Source organism: Podospora pseudopauciseta (genome assembly GCF_035222475.1).
Source record: "Podospora pseudopauciseta strain CBS 411.78 chromosome 7 map unlocalized CBS411.78m_7.2, whole genome shotgun sequence".
NCBI classification, from domain to species: Eukaryota; Fungi; Ascomycota; class Sordariomycetes; order Sordariales; family Podosporaceae; genus Podospora; species Podospora pseudopauciseta.
In genome coordinates this window covers 530617-549932 of record NW_026946668.1, presented here as the reverse complement: position 1 = coordinate 549932, position 19316 = coordinate 530617, and the positions used below count along the sequence as shown (strand labels likewise).

The 19316-nt window shown below is 52.4% G+C and overlaps 5 protein-coding genes across 5 annotated transcripts; 2 read left to right on the top strand and 3 right to left on the bottom strand.

Annotated features, from left to right (window-relative positions):
• Window positions 1-283: 283 nt before the first annotated feature.
• Window positions 284-3753, bottom strand: SCON2 (E3 ubiquitin ligase complex SCF subunit scon-2). The gene is made up of 3 exons (XM_062915388.1): window positions 2506-3753; window positions 1712-2408; window positions 284-1659 (listed from the first exon to the last, which is right to left on the bottom strand). Exons 1-3 carry the CDS (start codon window positions 3031-3033, stop codon window positions 701-703), a joined length of 2184 nt encoding a protein of 727 aa, XP_062761225.1. The 5' UTR covers window positions 3034-3753; the 3' UTR covers window positions 284-700.
• A 1367-nt stretch (window positions 3754-5120) lies between these two features.
• QC763_703920 (uncharacterized protein) lies at window positions 5121-6305 on the bottom strand (the record flags this gene model as incomplete). Its single annotated transcript, XM_062915389.1, has 3 exons — window positions 5121-5334; window positions 5370-6050; window positions 6118-6305. The coding sequence occupies 3 exons, from the start codon at window positions 6303-6305 to the stop codon at window positions 5121-5123; spliced, it is 1083 nt and encodes a 360-aa protein (XP_062761224.1).
• A 469-nt stretch (window positions 6306-6774) lies between these two features.
• QC763_703930 (uncharacterized protein) lies at window positions 6775-8730 on the top strand. The gene is made up of 2 exons (XM_062915390.1): window positions 6775-6957; window positions 7017-8730. Exons 1-2 carry the CDS (start codon window positions 6898-6900, stop codon window positions 8601-8603), a joined length of 1647 nt encoding a protein of 548 aa, XP_062761223.1. The 5' UTR covers window positions 6775-6897; the 3' UTR covers window positions 8604-8730.
• Window positions 8731-9875: 1145 nt separating this feature from the next.
• Window positions 9876-12350, top strand: QC763_703950 (uncharacterized protein; the record flags this gene model as incomplete). The annotated part of the gene is made up of 1 exon (XM_062915391.1): window positions 9876-12350. The coding sequence occupies one exon, from the start codon at window positions 9876-9878 to the stop codon at window positions 12348-12350; it is 2475 nt and encodes an 824-aa protein (XP_062761222.1).
• Window positions 12351-14728: 2378 nt separating this feature from the next.
• Window positions 14729-16585, bottom strand: QC763_703960 (uncharacterized protein; the record flags this gene model as incomplete). The annotated part of the gene is made up of 1 exon (XM_062915392.1): window positions 14729-16585. One exon carries the CDS (start codon window positions 16583-16585, stop codon window positions 14729-14731), a length of 1857 nt encoding a protein of 618 aa, XP_062761221.1.
• Between the last annotated feature and the right edge of the window lie 2731 nt (window positions 16586-19316).

Sequence of the window (19316 nt, the reverse complement as noted above, 5' to 3'; positions counted from 1 at the left end):
GCCGAACCCGCTGCCATCATGCTGCTGCCATGCCATCTCTGCCATGCCCTGCCCTGCCATTGCCCTTGCCATTGCCCTGCCATTGCCCTGCCATCCCACTGAAATGCCGCCGCAGAACCCGGGGGACCACATGACTCAGCTGTGAACCGCTCCGGCCTTCAGCTTTAACACCGTTCCGAGTCCCGATAATACCGGTAGTGTAAATTTTCAAAATCGATACTAATATGATTCTTCTGTAGAGGGTATTGAATTCTGAATGAACGAAACAAGCAAAGCAAACTAAACTCCGTCTTACCATCCATCCCATGCCTGATGATGTGGAAAATGCCAATAAGCCTCTTTCTAAAGTGCTTTTGTGTCCCTTTTCCCCAGAGCCCATGCGCGCAAAGTAAACAAAACAAAATATACGCCCAGGAAACATGCCCATAGTCAACCGTGCTATCCTGTCCCCGTTCCCCATCACACAACAATGATGCTTTCTGATGCGCGCATCTGCAAGAAGGGCTCGCAAAACATGCCCACTACTTGCTTCGCAGAGCAAAACAGAAACAAAGAGTAAAGTAATATGTATCATCCGAAGTAGACCAAGGATAACGCCTTTTCGGTGTGCCCCTCCTCCCAAAAAGTAAAAAAAAAAACCCAAAACCCCGTCGTCGCCTTGTTGCTAAGCGGCCCGTGGCGTGGCTGTTGAAAAAGCCGTCTAGTTTGGAGCCTTGAAGGAATAAAGGCGCACTTCACCGTCTTCGCTCCCGCTCGCCAGGAGGCTGTCATTGAGACCCACACACGTTACTGGACCCCTATGCCCCGTATAGGTGGCGTCGCATTTTCCGCTCCGCGGCTCCCAGCACTTGACCATGCCGTCGTTGGCTCCACTAATGACGCGAATCGTGTCGCCGGCCAGCGCCCAAATACCCTCCAAATGGCCAAACATTGTTTTTAAACACCTGCCCGTTGCGCTATCCCACAGCCGGATGGTGCTGTCCAAGCCACCCGAGAGGAAGTAACGGGCCGGTAATGGGCGCGTCGTCTCAGATTCGAAGCCAGCGCCATAGAGTGCCCTAAGTTCGCCATCACGCGCAGGTGAGCTGGTAGGGCGATCCGTGTGGACGAAGGAAACTGTGGGAGTCCCGCTACGGCCGCTGGAAACGGACACCGAATCCGAGTTGTCGCCGGGACCACTAAGCCCGTTCAGCAGCTCATCATCAGGTTCATATTCTGGCGGGAGGAGAAGGACTTGCTGGACATGGCCAACATGTCCTTCAAACGTCCGGATAACCCGCCGTGTGTCAAGATCCCATAGTTTGATGGTGGTATCGTCCGATGCCGACATGACTGTCCTGCTAGCCGTGTCAAGTCGGGTGCAGTTGACCCAGTCGGTGTGGCCCTTGAGACAGAAGGCCTCCTTGGAGTTGAAGTCGAAGATCTTGACGCTCTTGTCGATGGAGCCGCTCGCCAACAGCTGGCCTTCGAAATGCAAGCTGACAACGCCGTCGGTATGGCCTGCCAAGGTAGAGATGCACTCGCCCGTGTGCCAGTTCCAGATCTTGATAGTATTGTCCAAGCTGCCGCTGATTAGCTTGGAGTCGTCAAACTGCAAGGCGCGGATGCCCCGTGTGTGCCCTCGAAGCGTTCGGATTTCTTCCCCGGTTTCGATATTCCCTGCAGCTTGTTAGTACATATGAGACCAACCAAAGAAGACAGCTCGACATACAGATCTTGATGGTGGCGTCGTAGGAACCAGTCGCCAGGATGTGGTCATCCAGTTGAAGACAGGTAACGCCATTGGTGTGACCTCTCAGAGTATGCACAGTGCAACGTCCAACCTTCCAGTTGTAGCCAACTTCCCACCTATCCTTGTACACATCCTTCCACTTGCGCTGCTTGAACTCGGACTCGTCGACGCGGCGGCGCTTTCCATCTGGCTCATCGTCAGACGAGTCGGCTAGTCGCTTACCGTTCTGGGTAACGACGCTAGTTTCCGAATCATGGATCTCCTCGATTCTGCCATTCGAATTGTCCTTGGCCATTTGGCGTTGTCTGGTGTAGTTGCGCAATCGTTTGCGCTCCAGGAGAGGTAGACCCCAACCGCACTTGGTGCATTTCCTGTTCACGTGTTGCTCGCACATGTAAACCCAGACAGCATCCGAATCGGCTAGTTGGCGCCATCGCTGGCTGACTTGAGCAGCCTTGGTGAGGCTGACGGTGTCGAGGTAGCACAAAATTTTCTGGGATAGCTCGACGGGGAGGGCGGTGATGAAGTCGATCTTGAGGGCCTCGTTGACCTCTCTCGAGATGAGGGAAAGCTGGGGGAAGCAGAGCTGTGACAAGACACCTTGCAGCATGAGCTCGCGATGGCGGGCAGGGGCCGCAGAGAACAGAGACCACACGTGGGTGATGGCTTGTTGATCCTATACCCTTTTCGTCAGTATTTGGGTGACCATCATAACGACCAACCATAAGCCGCAACTTTGAAATGGACAACGACAAAAAAAGGTCAGGACATACTGCTGGTGTGAGCTTGTCGAGCTCGTTCTGGATCATAATCATCTTGGCTTCGTCGGCAGCTCGTCGACACTTGGAGTCTGGCCGGTGGCGGTAGCAGTATCTGGTGTTGGGGTTCTTGGCCCGAGCCGTCTCTTCATTGTTTGGCTTGCCGATAGGAGCATAGAGACTGGGGATGTGTTCTCTGAGAAAGGGGGTGACCGTCTTTCCTATTAATAACGACGACATGTTCGTCATGCTGTCTCGAGGACGGAGCCTCTCTTCCTCCTCGGGCCGCAGACGATCGCAGCTTTTGGCAGTGTCTGGGGTCACGGTGTTGGCGTCGGTAGGTTGGGGATCCTCGTCTTGGTCGAGGTCGACGGGGGAGGGAGGAGCGGAGGTTTTGTTTGGTGTTGTGGCGTGATCTGCTACTGGCAGGTAAGCCGGTTCGGCGTCATTTGGATCGAGATGAATGCCATCTTGCTGGAGGGGAGAGTAGCCTGGTTGCGGTGGACGACCATAGGCGATCGTGCTAGAAGAGGAACGGTCCATTAGGGGCACGACCAAACGGCGGTCCTTGCGTCTTCAGAAAGTTAAATGGGACAAGCAGGCATTGGGCTCGCTTGCCAGCATCTATCAGGCTGAGGGCAAATTGCGTGCTGGGCCAGGAGTGCTGTTGGAGGGCTGCGCTGCGCCCAAGACCAGGCGGAACTCGGGGCGGTCAAGCGATCGGGACGTCAGAAACCAAACGGCACAGTGGCACGCAATGCACGGCAGCTGCTTCGCAATCTCAGGGTCTCGGGCGAGGTTCCACAGAGTCAAAGGCAGAGACAGAAAGAGAAGCAGAGACCTGTTGTTCCAGTGGCGATGTTTTGTTGGTGATGATGACTGAACAGTGGTCAGGTACCAGTTTCAGTTGTGAGTAAAAGAACAATATATCGCCGAAAAAGGATCTACCAAGATGCCCTAACGACAAAGTTGAGCTGTAGCTAGCTGGGCGTGGCGGTCACAGCGGTTCTGGATGGGGGGTTTGCGATATGGTGCTATGCCATGCGGTTTGTTGCAAGATTCTCGAAGAATGGCGAAATCGGGTCGGGTGGAGTCCCTGCTGTGCTTTGCACCAAGAATGGCGTTATCGCTTGTCACTGTGTCACTCAGCTGGGCCACTCCACTGCCCGAAGTTTTGGTTGCGGGGAAAAGTTGCTACTGTTAGTGACCCCGAGGCATCAAGCCTTGCCCTTTGACAGCCACAACCCCCATGGAAGCCGCGCCAAGTCGAGAAAAGAGTGCTGATTTCCATAAAGCCATCCCCATAAGATTCACTCATGCCTCTCCAATCGACATTTCCTATTCCCCAGGCGGGCAGCTCTCGCCTGCATCTCCTCTCAGTTGCTGTTCATCAAGGTTCTTGGCGCACTTGCACCGGTGCCATGTGGGCCGTGATCGGTGAGGCGAGGGTCACGTGATGCGATGGTCTCATCAGCTTTTGACCAGAGACGGAAGGAGGACAACCGGCTTCGGCGTCACATCTTGAACACAAGAGGTAATTTTGTGCAACCTGGTATGTTGTGCCACCCACCAGCAATCACAGCTGCAAAGACTGCTTCTGTGGTTTCTCGACAGGTTCAGCTTGAAAATAGGGGTCGTAGGCAACCCGTATTCCTGGCATCTCACATTTCTCATGCCTCTCCTGAACAAGCTCATAACTGATTTGGAAGAGTATCAAACCCACGCTAGAATTATTCTGGAAGCTGAATTACAATATAACGCTAGGGATTCCTCCCCTGAAAGCTTATCTATCATCAACCATGCATGACCAGATCAACCATCGCCGATGCACAGGAGATAAGCATATCTAGGGAGACGTTGGCCGGAACACTCTCTAGTGGCCTTCTCACGACTGAAAGATCCCTCATGTCGGCACTCTCGGTGTTGTCCCCCCCTGCCAGGCCCATCATTGCCGAGATATCTGTCTCTCAAAACAAAGCTGGTCGAATCATCCAGCAGCCTGTTTGCCAATTTCCAATCAGGTGTAGCATTGCGCCATTCCTTGGCGGATGGCATCCATCATCAGATGAGTGGTTACACAAGGACCCCGCCGTGAAGAGGCCTTTGAGACGAGAGTCCACTGATGATGACAGTTGTCTTTCTTGACTTGGGCAACTATCTTCTCATTACAGATCAAAACAATTAACAGAACACGAATATCCATCCATTAGGCTTCGGTGTGGTGCCCAAAATACGTCATGAGAATGAACGAAGCAGAAACGCCATGCTGAAGCCAAATCGCGTTTGAAAGCATTACTCCAGGAGCCAGATGACACTCCGTCTCAGTGCCTGGTTAAAATCCGCATGGATGAAGAACTCCAATCAGGCAATCTTTGTTGGCGGTCCAAGTCCTCAGGTCTTGACCCACTCTCGCCCCTGAAATACCCCTGAGTTGCGCGTGGTATGTGGTAAGGGAGGTACGGTCCACATGATTCAGCTCGTCTACCTAGCAAAAGAAGTATTTAATCACACAGTATATGGCGGACAAGGTGTATCATGATATTGCTGTATGAGGAATAAATTCAAGAAACTTAACTCTATAGGTGAGGTAATTACTCGGGGCAGGTTCGAACTGGCAGTCAGCCCGACACCTACTTGGCCAAATTCTCATCCGATGCAGCATCACCACTTCCCGGAGCAGAGACAGAGATTGTGCTCTTTGGAATCCACCTGGGTGCGTCACCCAGTTTGTCAGCTGTCAGCCCAGCCCTCCCTGGTTTCTTCATCCCAGCCTCAAGCTGTTTCTGGTAAGAGACATTTCGTAATCTATCTGCCTCAGCCGGTGTGAGGTGTAGCTGTTGAACACTATAGTCAGTAACTCGGTCTACTGAAATAATGACACAAAAGAACTCACATAAATCTCCACCCCAGCTGCATGCAAAGCAAACGCCAGCCAGAAGGCCGCCCCAAAAATCATGTTATACAACGCAGTCAACTCTGCCAAGTCACCATTCCCGTCAGCCGTCACAGCAACAGCCTGTCCCGGCACCGACCCATCAAAGAACTGCGCGCAAGCAGGGTACTTCTCCAGTATCCGTTCTACCTGCCCAAACATCAAGTACGTGACCTTGACGCAGGGCATGGCATGGCTATAACCCTTGCCTAGATGCTCATAGGTGCTCAACACATGCGCAATCGCCATCATGACCAGTCTCATGGTAACGACGGAACCAGCATAGGACCAAGCCCGCAGCATCCAAGCGCGGTGCTGCTCAATTTGGAGCCGCTTGATGTTGTATATAGCCAGACCGATGCTGACAATGAACATGAATGATATAACGCCAATGGCGAGCTGAATTTCCATCGGGCCGCCTTGGGCGTTGCGGACAAGCATGAGGGCGCCGGCTGTGGAGATGGCCGAGAGGAGGACGATGAGGTAGCCGCTCACTCGGTGGAAGAGAAGTAGCTTGTAGCGGATTATGGGGACGAACTGGAAGACGGCTAGGAATGAGGCTGGGAGGATGGCGCTGAGATGGATTTGGATGCCGATTTTGTCGAGAGATCCGGGTGTGTAGTAATAGCTAAAGTATGTTTCAGCCAGAAGTGCATCAGACACTTTGGATACCTAATGTAGACACCAATCCATACCAGTCAAGAGTCCCGCCCCCTTCAGGACACAACCCATGGTCAAAAGAGAGGTACTGGAAGCGAGCAAGAGTGAATCCCAGGAGAGCACCACCGAATATGAAGAATAGAACAAAGTTGTAGAATTTCTTGAAACCAAGGGGATTGTAAATTGTGCGAGCCGCGTCGGCCCCCTTTTCCTTGGTCGACATTTTTGATACGGGTGGCTTTGTGCTGCGATGTGCGTGCGGCTGAAGGTCTTCGATGGTAACGTAGCCTCCAAAGAGTGTGAGAGGATAGTACCTTGCAACTAAACTGTTCGGTAGGGCAATGCTGCTTTAATACTTCTTCCTGCTGCAGCTTCCAAGCCTTTGAGCCTGGATGCATACCTGAAGTCCCCATCACCAACATCCTGCAAAGTCTCATCTGTTGCTACACGGCCGATATGCGTACATGCGTTGCCTGGTATCTATCGCCCTTGACTCGTAGTCCTCGGACTTCAGGCGGCCAAAAAAGGACAGCCCTAATAGGACCACCAACAGAATTGGCGCGAAATCCTTCCATTTCGGGACTTGCGAGGGATTCGGTTCATCGTCATTGGACAGCCTCGGACACCAATGGGGGTAACAGCGGCTTGATTGTGACGTAAGCTTCCTACGCACGTCTCACCAGACCGAAGCTGATAAATAAAACTATCTAGTATTACAGCTCGTATTTCCCATTCTCGAAGCATTCTGCGCCCAGCCGTCCGACTCGAAACAAGAAAGCATTCAATTTCTCCGCTCTCCGAAGACAGAAGCTAATATGGTTGGGGTTCCGGGCCGTTCGAAAGCATGCCACACCTGTCGCCGGCGCAGGAAAGGGGTAGGACATTTCACATGCCCCAACACACGTGCCACGCATTGGTATTGACCGGTCATCAGTGCGATTTCGAGCGCCCTTCCTGTGGCCAATGCAGGCGTCTAGGACTCCAATGTGATGGCTACGAGCGCAAGACTGTGTTTGTCCACTCCAGCCCTGCAACAGTTGGCACCAAGAAGGATGTCGCTGCAACTCTAATTCGGCAAGCCCTATCGGCGAATGGAACCAAGAATCATCCCTTGGAGGCAAAGATTGGAGCAGTAACTCTTCTTCCCCCCGGCTTGGTCTCCTCCGCTTATAAATCCAACTACGTTGGACTTTTCTGGGACATGTACGATCCCAGCTCACACCTTCGGCGAGACTTGGGTAACGCCATATCAACGACAAGCTGGCTGAGGAAAGTCCATTCTGACAAAAGCTACCAGAGCAGCCCCCTTCTCCAGACCTCCTTTCTCGCCATCTGTTTAGGTACGGTTGGCCAACGTCTCAAAGCGCAACATCTTGTCCAAAATGGCATGAAAGCCTACAACGAAGCCCTCGGTGGGCTGGCTAAATCGATCGCCATGCAAGCTCAGAGCAAACAAATTCCAGACGACACCACAATAGCCACGACTCGCATACTAAGCTTGTATGAAGTTTTCTTCGGAAGCGACCCCTTAGCCCACGCGTCGACGTCGTCATGTCCTGATACCACCCTCGTCAAGCCACAGGGGCTCATGGAGCCGCTCTTCATGTCATATAACCAAGCCGATGCCTGGCGTCGTCACCGGTTCGGCGAGCTGGCTTTGCTCGAGTCACAATCCCCAGAGATGTACAAAGAGGGCATTGCACACCAGATGCTGGCTGACGGTCGCCTGAGCATCACCATCGCCGCCGTGGGCGTACACCGGTCTACTATCCTCGCGAGAGAAGACTGGCTCACTGTTCCCTGGACAGGCTCCCACAAGAAAACAGCCTGGGACCTGCTGCTTGATATCTTTGTTCTCCTGCCAGGATGCCTGGAGGACGCGACAAGGATTGAGGTTGCTTTAGAGATGAATCCGAACCACTTCCATTTCCATGTCACCCCCGCGAGGATCGCAAGTAGTGTGGGGATACAAGCGCTGCTGATGCTGAACAAGAAGTGCAAACACATCTTCAGCCAGCTGCAATCATGGTACGACAACCACGCGCCTCCTTTGTGGAAAGCCTTTCTCTCATCATCAACATACCCTCGACCAGTACACCTGGCTTATCCAACATCACACGACCCTCCTTCTGCCGATGATATCTCAGCTGCTCATATGATGTGTCTCTACTGGTCCACCAAGATCAAGATCACCCTTCTTATTTTGCAAGTGAGAAAATCTCTTGCTGGTTTCCAGGTCGACGTCTCAAGAATCGATCAAAGCGATCTGAAGATGTCAATAACGCAAGACAGCAAGCACATCATGAGAACCGCGCCCATCTTTTTCGAGAAGGGAGCTGGGATGGCAGGGAGTCATATTGCCATCTTTCCGCTTACGGTTGCACTCAAGGCGCTGCTGCTGATGGGGGAAATAGGGGTTGCGGAGCAGAGGGGTATGGTGAAGGAGCTGTTGGTCAGAAGGGCGGCCGAGTCGGGGCTGTCGGTCGGGCCGTTTGTAGGGAGCTTGAGGGTTTTGGACTGATGATCAATATTTCTCGATAATTCGTATGATGCTGCAGAGCACACCATGGATATAGACGTCACAACTCTCTTCTTGAACTATCACCACCTTAAGACATAGATCTAAATAGCCGCTCACTCCAAACACGGACAACGAAGACATTGGTCCAGGCAAGTCACTCAAGCCCTTTCTCAAGCCCTCCACATGGGGTAAAAACAAAGCACCATTCACCCAAGATCCAACCGTTCTCGACACCCCATAGTGAGCCTACAAGACACCAAAACAGCCTAGGTACCTACCTAGGTAGTCGGTCTCTAAAACTTCTTGTATCTCGTCCAAACATGGTTAGCCCAGAATCAGACTCGCTCGCCCCTCGGCTCACCTTCTGCTCATCTTGAGCTCACGACCCTCCCCCTACGCTCACCCTACGCTCGCCATTTTCCAAAAACGACAACTTTACGCGACGCCCTAATAGTCCAAGTTTGGAGCCTCCCTCTCCTACAGGGACGAAAATGGGGTCGGATTGGGAGGGCCTCATTTTTGGGACCCCCAAACAACTCCTCCACCAAAACGGGGACCGAGAAATGGACTCAGCAGCGTATTGCTCTCCATTTTAAGGGACTCTGGGTCGTGATAGCCATTTTGACATGAAAGAATCCGCCACTGCCTACCTGCCTACTGCGCGACATTTCTTCTTCTAGTGCTAGCTACATAAAGAGGCCATTCCATCCGTCCTACCACCTACCACACGACTCTTCTCCCATCCCCCGTATCCTTACTACCCCGTGTGTCTGGGGGGTTATGCGTGGTGTAGGCAAGAGACTTAATGCAGGTGCAAAACGGCCAGGAATGCACGTCGAAGGGGGACTCGGCTCCATAACAGCCGGCGCCGAGTGAGGCTTAAGAGCCGCGTCCAGATCACCCCAAAGACTGGCACTCAGGGGAGCTGTAGATCCGCTGAAATTGTTTACGCTGCTCCTTACAAAGACGCTTCGCTGAACCGCTTGGAGGCGAGGGGGGTTGTGGTGTGAGCTTGAGCACTGATTCGGACCACTTCTTAAGAGGCTTCCTCAGTGATATGGAGATATGGAGATTCCAGTTCGCAGCCAAGACAAAGGCCCATTGGTTTTGGGGGCAAAGATTGCCTGGCCAATAGAAGTGAAACAGCGACGTGTGAATCAATCATAACTCGCACAGTCAATGAAGGGTCCGTGCCTTTGGCAATGGCGAACCACGTACGAGAAAACAACTACACAACACAAGAAACACCACACAGCACAAGAAAACACCAAGATGGATCCAAGCTATGAGGAACTTGTCAAACAGCTCCAGGAAGCGGAGCGTCTCCGTGTAGAAGCGGAGCGTCTCGGTGCAGAAGCAGAGCGTCGCCGTGCAGAAGCAGAGTGTCGCCGTGCAGAAGCAGAGCAGAACGCCATCGCCGAGAAACAACGCGCCGATAAACAAGCACAACAAGTTGTAGAGTTGCAGGAGCAAAGGCGTCCGACCAGTCTTATCGAGTACTTGAAGCTCTGTCACGACCACCTGTCGACAAAATTCCGCGTCCAGACCGATCGACGGTTCACAACCCAGGGAATCTGGACAGACCCGGCGGGAAAATACTGCCCCCGCCGCCTTGTACAGTGGGATGGCTTCCTCGATGAACAGAGGGCTGCGCTTGGCAAGGTTATCGCCTTCTTCCCCGAAACACTCCAATTACTTGAATCGCGGGATTTTGTACAGGGTATTGGCAGCCGCCTGGCAGCTGGGTCCCCAATTGGTAGCGAGCGCGACCTTGAACGGTTTCATCACACTGCTGTCGAGCTTCCTGTGCAATGCATCATCGATCAATTCACGCATGCCCAACAACACCCAGACGCAATACCACCGCTTTTGGGCGTGGGGGAGGGTATCTTCTTCGAGAACCACATGAACATTCTTAATAGCGATACAACTCCTTCCACAAGCGCCGCACCATCGACGCCGCCGCCGCCACCACACGTCCCACCTACTAATAAGATCTCCATCCGGCCTGACCAGATCTGTGTGTACCGGTCCTTGAACGGTGACCAAACGCTTGCATACGTGCTAGAATACAAAGCTCCCCACAAGCTAACGGCACAACATGTGCGGGAAGGAATTGAAGACCTGGACGTGGTTCGCGACGTGGTGAATTGCGTCGAGATCCCGAACAACGATGACGACCGCTTCCGTTACTTTGCCAGGAGGCTCTCAGCTGCAGCTGCCACCCAGACTTACCACTACATGCTCCAAGCTGGGCTCGAGATGGGGCTTGTTGCCACAGGCGAGGTCATGATCTTCCTCAAGATCGACTGGGCCGACCCATCCACGCTGTACTACCATATCGCCGAACCCACCCACGAGTGCCAGGCCCAGCCAGCCGAACTCATCCCCTATTGCACCGCCGTCAGCCAGCTGCTGGCCTTCACTGTGATGGCGCTGCTCGGACCCGGGTCGCAGGGTCAAGATGCGCGGGACCGCGCCATATCGGGTGCTTCGACCTGGAATGAGGACTGGGACGAGATCTTGGCCCGGATGGGGAACACGCCGGCCGCTCGCACACCTCCTTCGTCGGGGCGCTGCTGGGAACCGCGGACCTACGTCGGGTACGACCGGTCCCCCATCCCGTTCCGCCACCCGAGAAGGAAAAAGAGTCCCCAGGCAGATGAGCCGCCACCATCCCTCGGCCAGGGGCAGGGTCCTCCGCCGCCCGACGACGAAGATGCCAGCCCCAATCCTGGCTCCCACCCCTCTCCTCCTGCCGGCCAAAGAGGGTCGAAGAGGAAGCGTAGCGCTACACAGTCATCCGGAGCTACAGCGGCTGCGGCGGCTACTGCTCCTGGTGGCACGCAGACACAGAACCGCACACATTCTTCCCAGCCACAAACACCACCGTTCTGCACACATGCGTGCTTACTGGGTCTTGTCCGAGGGGGGGCTCTCGATCCCGCATGTCCCAACATAGCCCTCCACCGCCGGCCCTATGTCGAGTCGTCACCACACGTCCAGTCATCATCATCATCATCATCGTCGTCGTCGTCGTCATCATCAAACATCAAGTCCTCATTATCGCCATCCCTACGCCGCCAAGAGACACACTCGCTACCTATCCACGTCTTTCTAGAGCGGCTACGCCAACAGCTCCGCGCAACCTTGGACGAGGGTATCATGCCGCTGGGGAGATACGGTGCTCGGGGAGCCCTATTTCGCATCACACTACTCAGCCACGGCTATACGTTGGCTGCCAAGGGGACCACATCGTCATCAGTACGCTTTATCGAGCACGAAGCGCGTATATACGAGCAGCTTCAACCGATCCAAGGCCTTTACGTCCCCGTCTCTCTTGGCACCATCGACCTTCGGGAGCTGGGACGGCGCTATTTCTACGCGGCCGATGTCCACATCATTTACTTCCTCCTCCTCTCGTGGGCCGGCAGGGATCTACGCGAAGCTCGGGAGCAACCAAGTAGTGTCGGGATCCGGAGAAACGTGATCCGATCCCTGCAGAGCCTCCACGCCCTAGGGGTGGCACACGGTGACGTCCGGCGGGAGAATCTGGTATGGAGTCATATGCCGAGCGACCCAGTCATGGTCATTGATTTTGAGCGGTCCGTTCTCACCAAGGCGTCGTGCCGGCCCGGGTTGCTGGGGGGTCCGGAAGATGGGGAAGAGCTACCGCCGGAGTGCCTCAGTGAGGATGAAACGCTTTTTGAGCAGGATTTGCAGAAGGCGACCTACATTTGGGTTTAATACGTCGACCCCTATACTCGCAGCCTTTCAGCACAAATCCTTCCCAGCACTGTGTAATGGCTCGAGCGAATGCTCCGCTGAGGCGTTCGGCTGCATTCAAGAACGAGAATGCGACTACTTCGCGGGATCCTATATCGGCACGGCCGGAAATAGCGAACTACAGATTTAAGAAGTCGCCGCCTTATATTATGGCTTTCTCTAATATAGATGATGTCGTCCAGGAGCAAAATATTATAGAATATAATTATAAGATAGTTATTTAAGTCGACGGGTAAATTATAAGTAGTGCCGAGAAAACGCCCTAATTGTTTTACGTACTAGAGGATTTTATGAAAAGGCTCGATTCTTCCGTAATTATCGTTCTATACTAGTAGTTTGTGACGAACCCCTATCCAGAACCTCTGAAAGGGATATCGGTTGAAGGCACTTCTGAATAATCCTGGTTCGGTGCAGCTAAACAGTGCACAACAAGATGTCTCAATGTAAACACTAGATGCCGTGAATACAACTTGAATTGCATACTGCGGAACTGTCTATCTACGCCAGCCAGTTCCTCCGTATATATAGCCCTCGTGCCAAGCCGTGATCAGTCTCCCAAGGCCACTGATCGCCTCTGCTCAGTCTGCTCAGTGCCCTGATCACACTGATCACTTCTTCTTTACTGTGATTGGCTCTCATACGTTCTCCTGATTGGCCCCTATTCCCGTGGCCCCACAACCGTCCTGCACCAGGGTTGTGACATAGTTCGCCCTCTAATATATAACGCTCCTTGATTATACTATTACTTATGGCGAGTTTAAGAATGTCCCGAAGTGTGCGGTAGAGTCCGATGCGATCGCTAGTAAAGTGTCACAGTTAACAGATGTGGGGCACAGGAGGTGCCAGACAACCGCTACGGGAACCAATAGGAAGTGGAGCGCCGGGGAGCGCCAGGAGCGCGGTGATCCAAGTAGGTATATTTGTGGTGTAGTGGTTGTTTTTATGTGTTTTCTCACCATTTCAGTAATTACGGCGTACTTTAACCTTTCATTACCGTAATTCTTTGAAGTTTTATATAAATTTCTTTTGATAATATCAAATATCCTAAAGATATTATTTTTTATATAAAACTTGCTTTTTTGTATTAATTAAATATCTGGCTCTATATAACGCATCGAGTATCTCTTATATATTTCGCTTACACTCTTCTAAAATATATAAATAAATAAAACGTTGAAATGATGAGAAAACACACAAAAACAGCCACAACACCACAAATATACCCTCACACCTGCGTGACAGTGGCTCGCTCGCAGGCCGCACTTCACGCAGGACGAAGAAAAGACACTATGGGCTCGCAGGCCACATAATAAGCACCGGAATGGCCTGATCAGAGGGCCAGAATTGCCTGCACGCGTGCAAGGCTCAAAATACGAAGAAACAAAAGTCGACATCTTATTTAAAATAGAATGTTAGAAGCAGACTGCTTTTACACATGACTCCTGAACCCCTGAATCCTCCGTGTCACAGTTAACCCAACGGCAGGTCGCGCAGTATATGGGGCGCAGGACGTCCCCAGCCAATCATTAGGAAAGTCAGGAGACAGCCAATTGGGGCTGGCCAGAGAGTGCTATGGCGCCAAGGCCCACGAGCACTCTGCAGGATGCAAGATGCTCGGGGTGATCGAAGGCATAGCACGACGAGCACTCTGCAGGATGCAATGTGCTAGGAGTGATCGAGGGCATAGCACGACGAGCACTTCAGGGTCTCAAGGTCTATATATACGGAGGAACTGGCTGGTGTAGATAGACAGTTCCGCAGTATGCAATTCAAGTTGTATTCACGGCATCTAGTGTTTACATTGAGACATCTTGTTGTGCACTGTTTAGCTGCACCGAACCAGGATTATTCAGAAGTGCCTTCAACCAGTATCCCTTTCAGAAGTTGTGGATAGGCGTTCGTCACATACCCTTACTATTTTTTGATATATAATCCTTTATTAGAGGAACGGTAAAATAAAAGCCCGAGTAACGGATAGGTAATCTAGTATATATACTCCCGCTATCGTTTTATAATCCTTAAATTATAGTAATTAAAGTTGTTTAACTTCAAATTTATAAATACATAATTTATCAATGCTATTCTCTATTAGAATATGGAGTAGTTTGTTTATATATAAAGTTATAGTTTTAATATAAATAGTGGTTCTAGTGATTTTGATAATGGGCTACTGGCACGCGTAAGGAGAAAATGGAAGTTATAATTATTTTTGGTTGCGGTAAGCATAGCCGAACGGTCCTTAAAGCCACTTCAGCTCAGGGTGATGCTCACTGCGCTTACCTTTTGCTCACCTTGTGAGACCAGTACGGACTGAGCCAAAAAAAAATTGTCGGATGTGACTATGTAGGTATGCAACCATCGTTCTCGAACTCAAAAAGACCGCCCACCCTCTCGATCTTCACCCTCCCCAGACTCCCGCCCACCACCCTCTCCACCACCCCTTCCTCCGCCCCAGACAAACTAACAAACTCCTCAATGTCCACCTCCTCCAACCCACCCATCATCATACCCTCCTGCACACTCACCAACGCCGGATCAACAACGTTCATATCCAACCTCTTTGCCCCCGGGCCGTCAACCCAGCCCCCAGACCCTTCGTCATATTGTCTCTCACCGCTTCCAGCGACCGCAGTGCTGGACTGATGATACCGGTAAGGACAATCCTGTCCCACATCACCCAGCAAGCCACGTTGCTGTCTGTTATAACACCCATGATCAACACCAATCCCCCAGTTGCCAGCGTTGGATGGATAACCACCCCGCACTGGCATCTCTGGTTCTGGCCGCCATGATGATGGCAGCGAAGACCACTGCTCCGGTGGGATATTTGCCAGTAAAGGGTGGAGTTGGTATTCCCCTTCCTCACCCCTGAGTCTGGAAGGGGATGACTGTTGTTCTGCGGCGTTGGATGAGGACTGAGGTCCAAAAGGAGAGGACGGCGGCGCAGGTGTGGGCAGAAAACCTGACGACATGCGCCATGCAGAGTTGGATTCATTCCTGGGGGTTTGAGTGTCCGGGGGGGGATACCCGCGAGGTCGTTCACGGGGTGGTGGCGACGTGTGATGTGGACCGGGAGCCGCTTCTAGTAATGACGAGGGGGAGGAAGAAGTTGTGGACAGGCGTATGTCAGTCAGCCTGTCCAACGCGTGGAGATAGAGGTCTTGTTCCCGACTCGGGCCCAACACAGCCCTTTGACCACTACCTGTCGAGCGCCGCCGGGGGTGCATTCGAAGCGTGTCGATAAAAGTCATGTAGATTCTGTCTCTGGCGCTGGCACCTGGCATCAGGTGGATTGGTTGGGGTGTAGTAGTCAACCTGGGCAAGCACAAGGTCCGGGCGTTTGACCGTTCACTCTGCCTCTCGGACGACTGGGTTCCGACCCGCCCCTGGCTCTCCTTTGCCATTTTCATTTGCATCGCCTTCTCCTCCCTCTTCTTGGCTTGGTATCTCCGAGCGCGTTCCAGGCCGGCTGCCCGACAGCCAGAACACTTGGAGAAGTGGAGGTCGTCCACCTCCTTGTGGCAATTGGTGCACAGCCTATGTGCTTTGTACCATGCCAGGTCAGTGGCGGTCGCCAAAGGTTGCTTGGAAGGCCTCAGGGCTGGAACGAGGGGTATATGGGGGACGATTACGCCGTGTCGGGCGAGGACCTCTCGGCTTGGACGCTGTCCGGGTTCTGGAAGCGGGGGTGGGTTGGGAAGGTTGATCCGGAGGTTATCGGCTCGACGACCAGGACCTCTACGACCTGGTTGCTTGGTTTGGGCAGTAGATGGGATTGTCTGCGATGAGGACTGCCGTGATGGTTCAGTTTGGTCAGGAGTATCGTCTGTTGGGGGAGGTGATGAACGGGACTCTGTGGGCCGGTCGGTTTGGTGTTTCTTCTCGGCAGAAGAAGAAGATGGTTGAGACGGGGGCAAGTCGGCTGACAATACCAAGGGTTCCCCATTGTCAGCGTGGGAATCACTTTCTGAAGCCTCACACGCAGCGAGCAGGGTGGTCTGGATGGCGTTTTCGACATGGTCTTCTCTCAAAGAAGGTGTAGCTTGTGTTTGATCACGTCCAGGTCGATGAAGCGAGCAGTAGCTCTCTGTGGTGTCCTCATTTCGCTCCTGGCGTAGACAATAATCGCAAAAGATAAATTCCCGCGACCATCCACCAGGGGAAGCAACACAAACCAAGCCAAAGTGAGGCATCATGACAACTGAATGTCATGGAGGTGAGGGAGGAGATGGTCACCAGACACGATTGAGAGTGCTTGGAGACGGAAACCCTTATTACAAAAGGTCTATATAGAAATTTTTAGAATGGAGCATCGACCTTCCTCACATTGTTCAGTCTATTGCCTTTCTCTGCCTACTCGCACTGCCTTGAAGACATTGACACATGTGGAATACTATACTGAACTCTTTTTCTTTGCCTCAACCATTCATGATACCCAACGACAAGCTCAAGAAACAAGAAGTCAAACTCTTGAATGGTTACTTGATGAATGGCCGGTTTGGAGTCCTCCTTGTGACAACATAAGGTAAGGAGAGAAAGCATGGTATTGTTGTTATCCATGCCTTGTCTCCCTGATATGTAGACCAGTTTTATGCCACCTCAGCAGCTCAAAACAACACATTGAGGCTTACAATGTATTCTTTCGGACAAAGGGTTCTTTCCCCTTAGTGTACAGTTATGTTTAATTCACGATGATGTTGTGCAGTGATAGTACGATGTAAGCTTTCTGACTTGGATCAAAGATTAGGTAAGTGGTGGGACTAGTAATATAATCACTGTGTGCAGTTAGGTATAGTCAAGCCTCGATAGTCTTCATTAGCCCCTTGCTAACTTGATAGGTGGATACAACATGGAAGACATTCCAATGCTGGGAAGCAAGGGTGTGATAAACCTAGAGGTTTGGCATCCAGAAAAAGAGCGGAGATCATCAGGCCGTAGGTGTTATGCAACTGAAGTGTGTAGGTTAACGCATGAAAAGGACGCGTGGTTGATGCATCTTGACCAAAGGTGTGAAGTCATAAAGCGGTGAAAGCCGTTTGCCATAAGAATGCTAAACTTGCTAGTGCCGCCTATCACTCCCAAATGGAGCATTCTCCCGGCGCATGCAGGTGCTGGTCCCTGAAAATCAGGACAGTCGGAGATGACAATGCAGCTTGATCGGAATGGAAAGAACAGAAGGGTCAGTTTGGGGACCATCCAAAACAGACGAGAAAATATTTAAAAAATCGAGAAGAAAAAAAGTTGAATGTCACCTCTGAGACACTGATAGAAGGCTAGGGCCGGAATGATGAATCTCCCCCACAATCTGAAGTGACCCAAGACGCGATTGCCCGCTTCGCTTGGTTGCCGTTTTCTTAGCCCCTGAATTCGCGAGATGACATCTGAGCACATAATTGGCAGCATCGGACATCGAACATCACCGACAGATATTGTGGCCTGTAACCCATCGTGATTGTCATCAGCTGACCCAGCGCTTGGTGTGAGGGATGAGCGCGTTGTTCAGACGAAAACCGGTGGATTTGCGTGGGATGCTTGCCCTGGCTCGAGCGCGAGTGTTTCAGGGGCAGAGAAGTCAGCAGCCTACTTAAAGTTTTTTTTTGGGTTAGTGCTTGCTCTTTTTTCGGAGGGATACCCCGCCAATCAGGTCCACCAGAACGGAGATTCCCATCAAGGACACTGTCAACATGTCAATCGCGTGAGACTTGTCAGTGAACCGTTGCGGTCTTGTGGAAGAGAGGAGAGGAAATGTTTCAATGTTGGTGACACGTCAGGTAGAAGACTGGTCGAACATGGAGTCTCGGATGCGCGAGCGCGCGAGGGATCATCGCTGGCCGCGAGCGGCAGAAGAAGTTCGAGAACAAATTCGGTGCGGAGGCTCTGGGGCCCGGTGGATATACTACATTTATTATCCACCAGAACAGATGGAGAAACCTGGAACATGGATGGAAGTTGAGCAACAACCTGGAAGCAACTGGCATCTCGCAGTTTCAGAGATCCGCAGGCTGTTCCCCCCCCTCCCCCCACCGATGTATGTTGGCATTGAGCGGATTATTATGTACTGCATAACTCCGTACGGAGTATTGTATCCGTATGTGTGAACAGATGAACGGCTGAGCGGTGTTGATATCGCCAAGCTGCTAGGCGATGTCCCCCTTTTCTTCAGCGGGTAGCGGGGCGGCGCTAAGAAACCCGGCCACGGGCCTGGCCCGGTGGTTGAGGTGTCGCGTGCTCCAGGGCGGCGACGGGACGCGGAGCTGTCGTTTGTTGACGGCGAAGATGGCGGAGTGGCCGGTTGGCCGGAAGCTGGCGACGGAGCAGTCAACAGTCAGTCATGAAGTTAAATCCGAGAATCTCGATGCGGTCAACACAAAGTCCCGGCAGCATCGTTGGAGGGTGTGGGGTTGAAACGTGCGGCAAATGCCAAGAAGTTTGGTGGTGCACAGTGTCTAACCTTTGTGCCTGTTTGTCGGCAAAACGGCAAATCGCCAAGACCATCTGTGCCGTGGCCACGCAACGGTGGAGGGTGTGAGGGCATTCGACAAACTTGACTGGAAAGACGATGTCGCATTCTGCTCACTGACGGAGGATATGGAAGAGGCAGTCGGGCCGGGGGACGGGATCTTCGTCTGCTCAAATCAAGATGGGATGACGGGCAGTGTAAGTGGAATGGCTCCTTGGCTCCTTCAAAAGAAAAATCAGGGACGGATCACCGGTGCACGCCCACACCGCACGACAGCGGGAGGAAAGGCAGCCACACCCGTCGTAGAGCCCACGAGTTCGTAGCACAGGGAGAACAACTGTCTAGGACTGCCCAAGACAGTAAGCTGTCGTCGCTGCCGCCGCGGTCGCTGGCGCTGGCTGTCGTCGTGGGCGTCTTCTTTTTATACACACGAATACTGGGCCCTCAGTCCGTCTTGGAAACAAAAA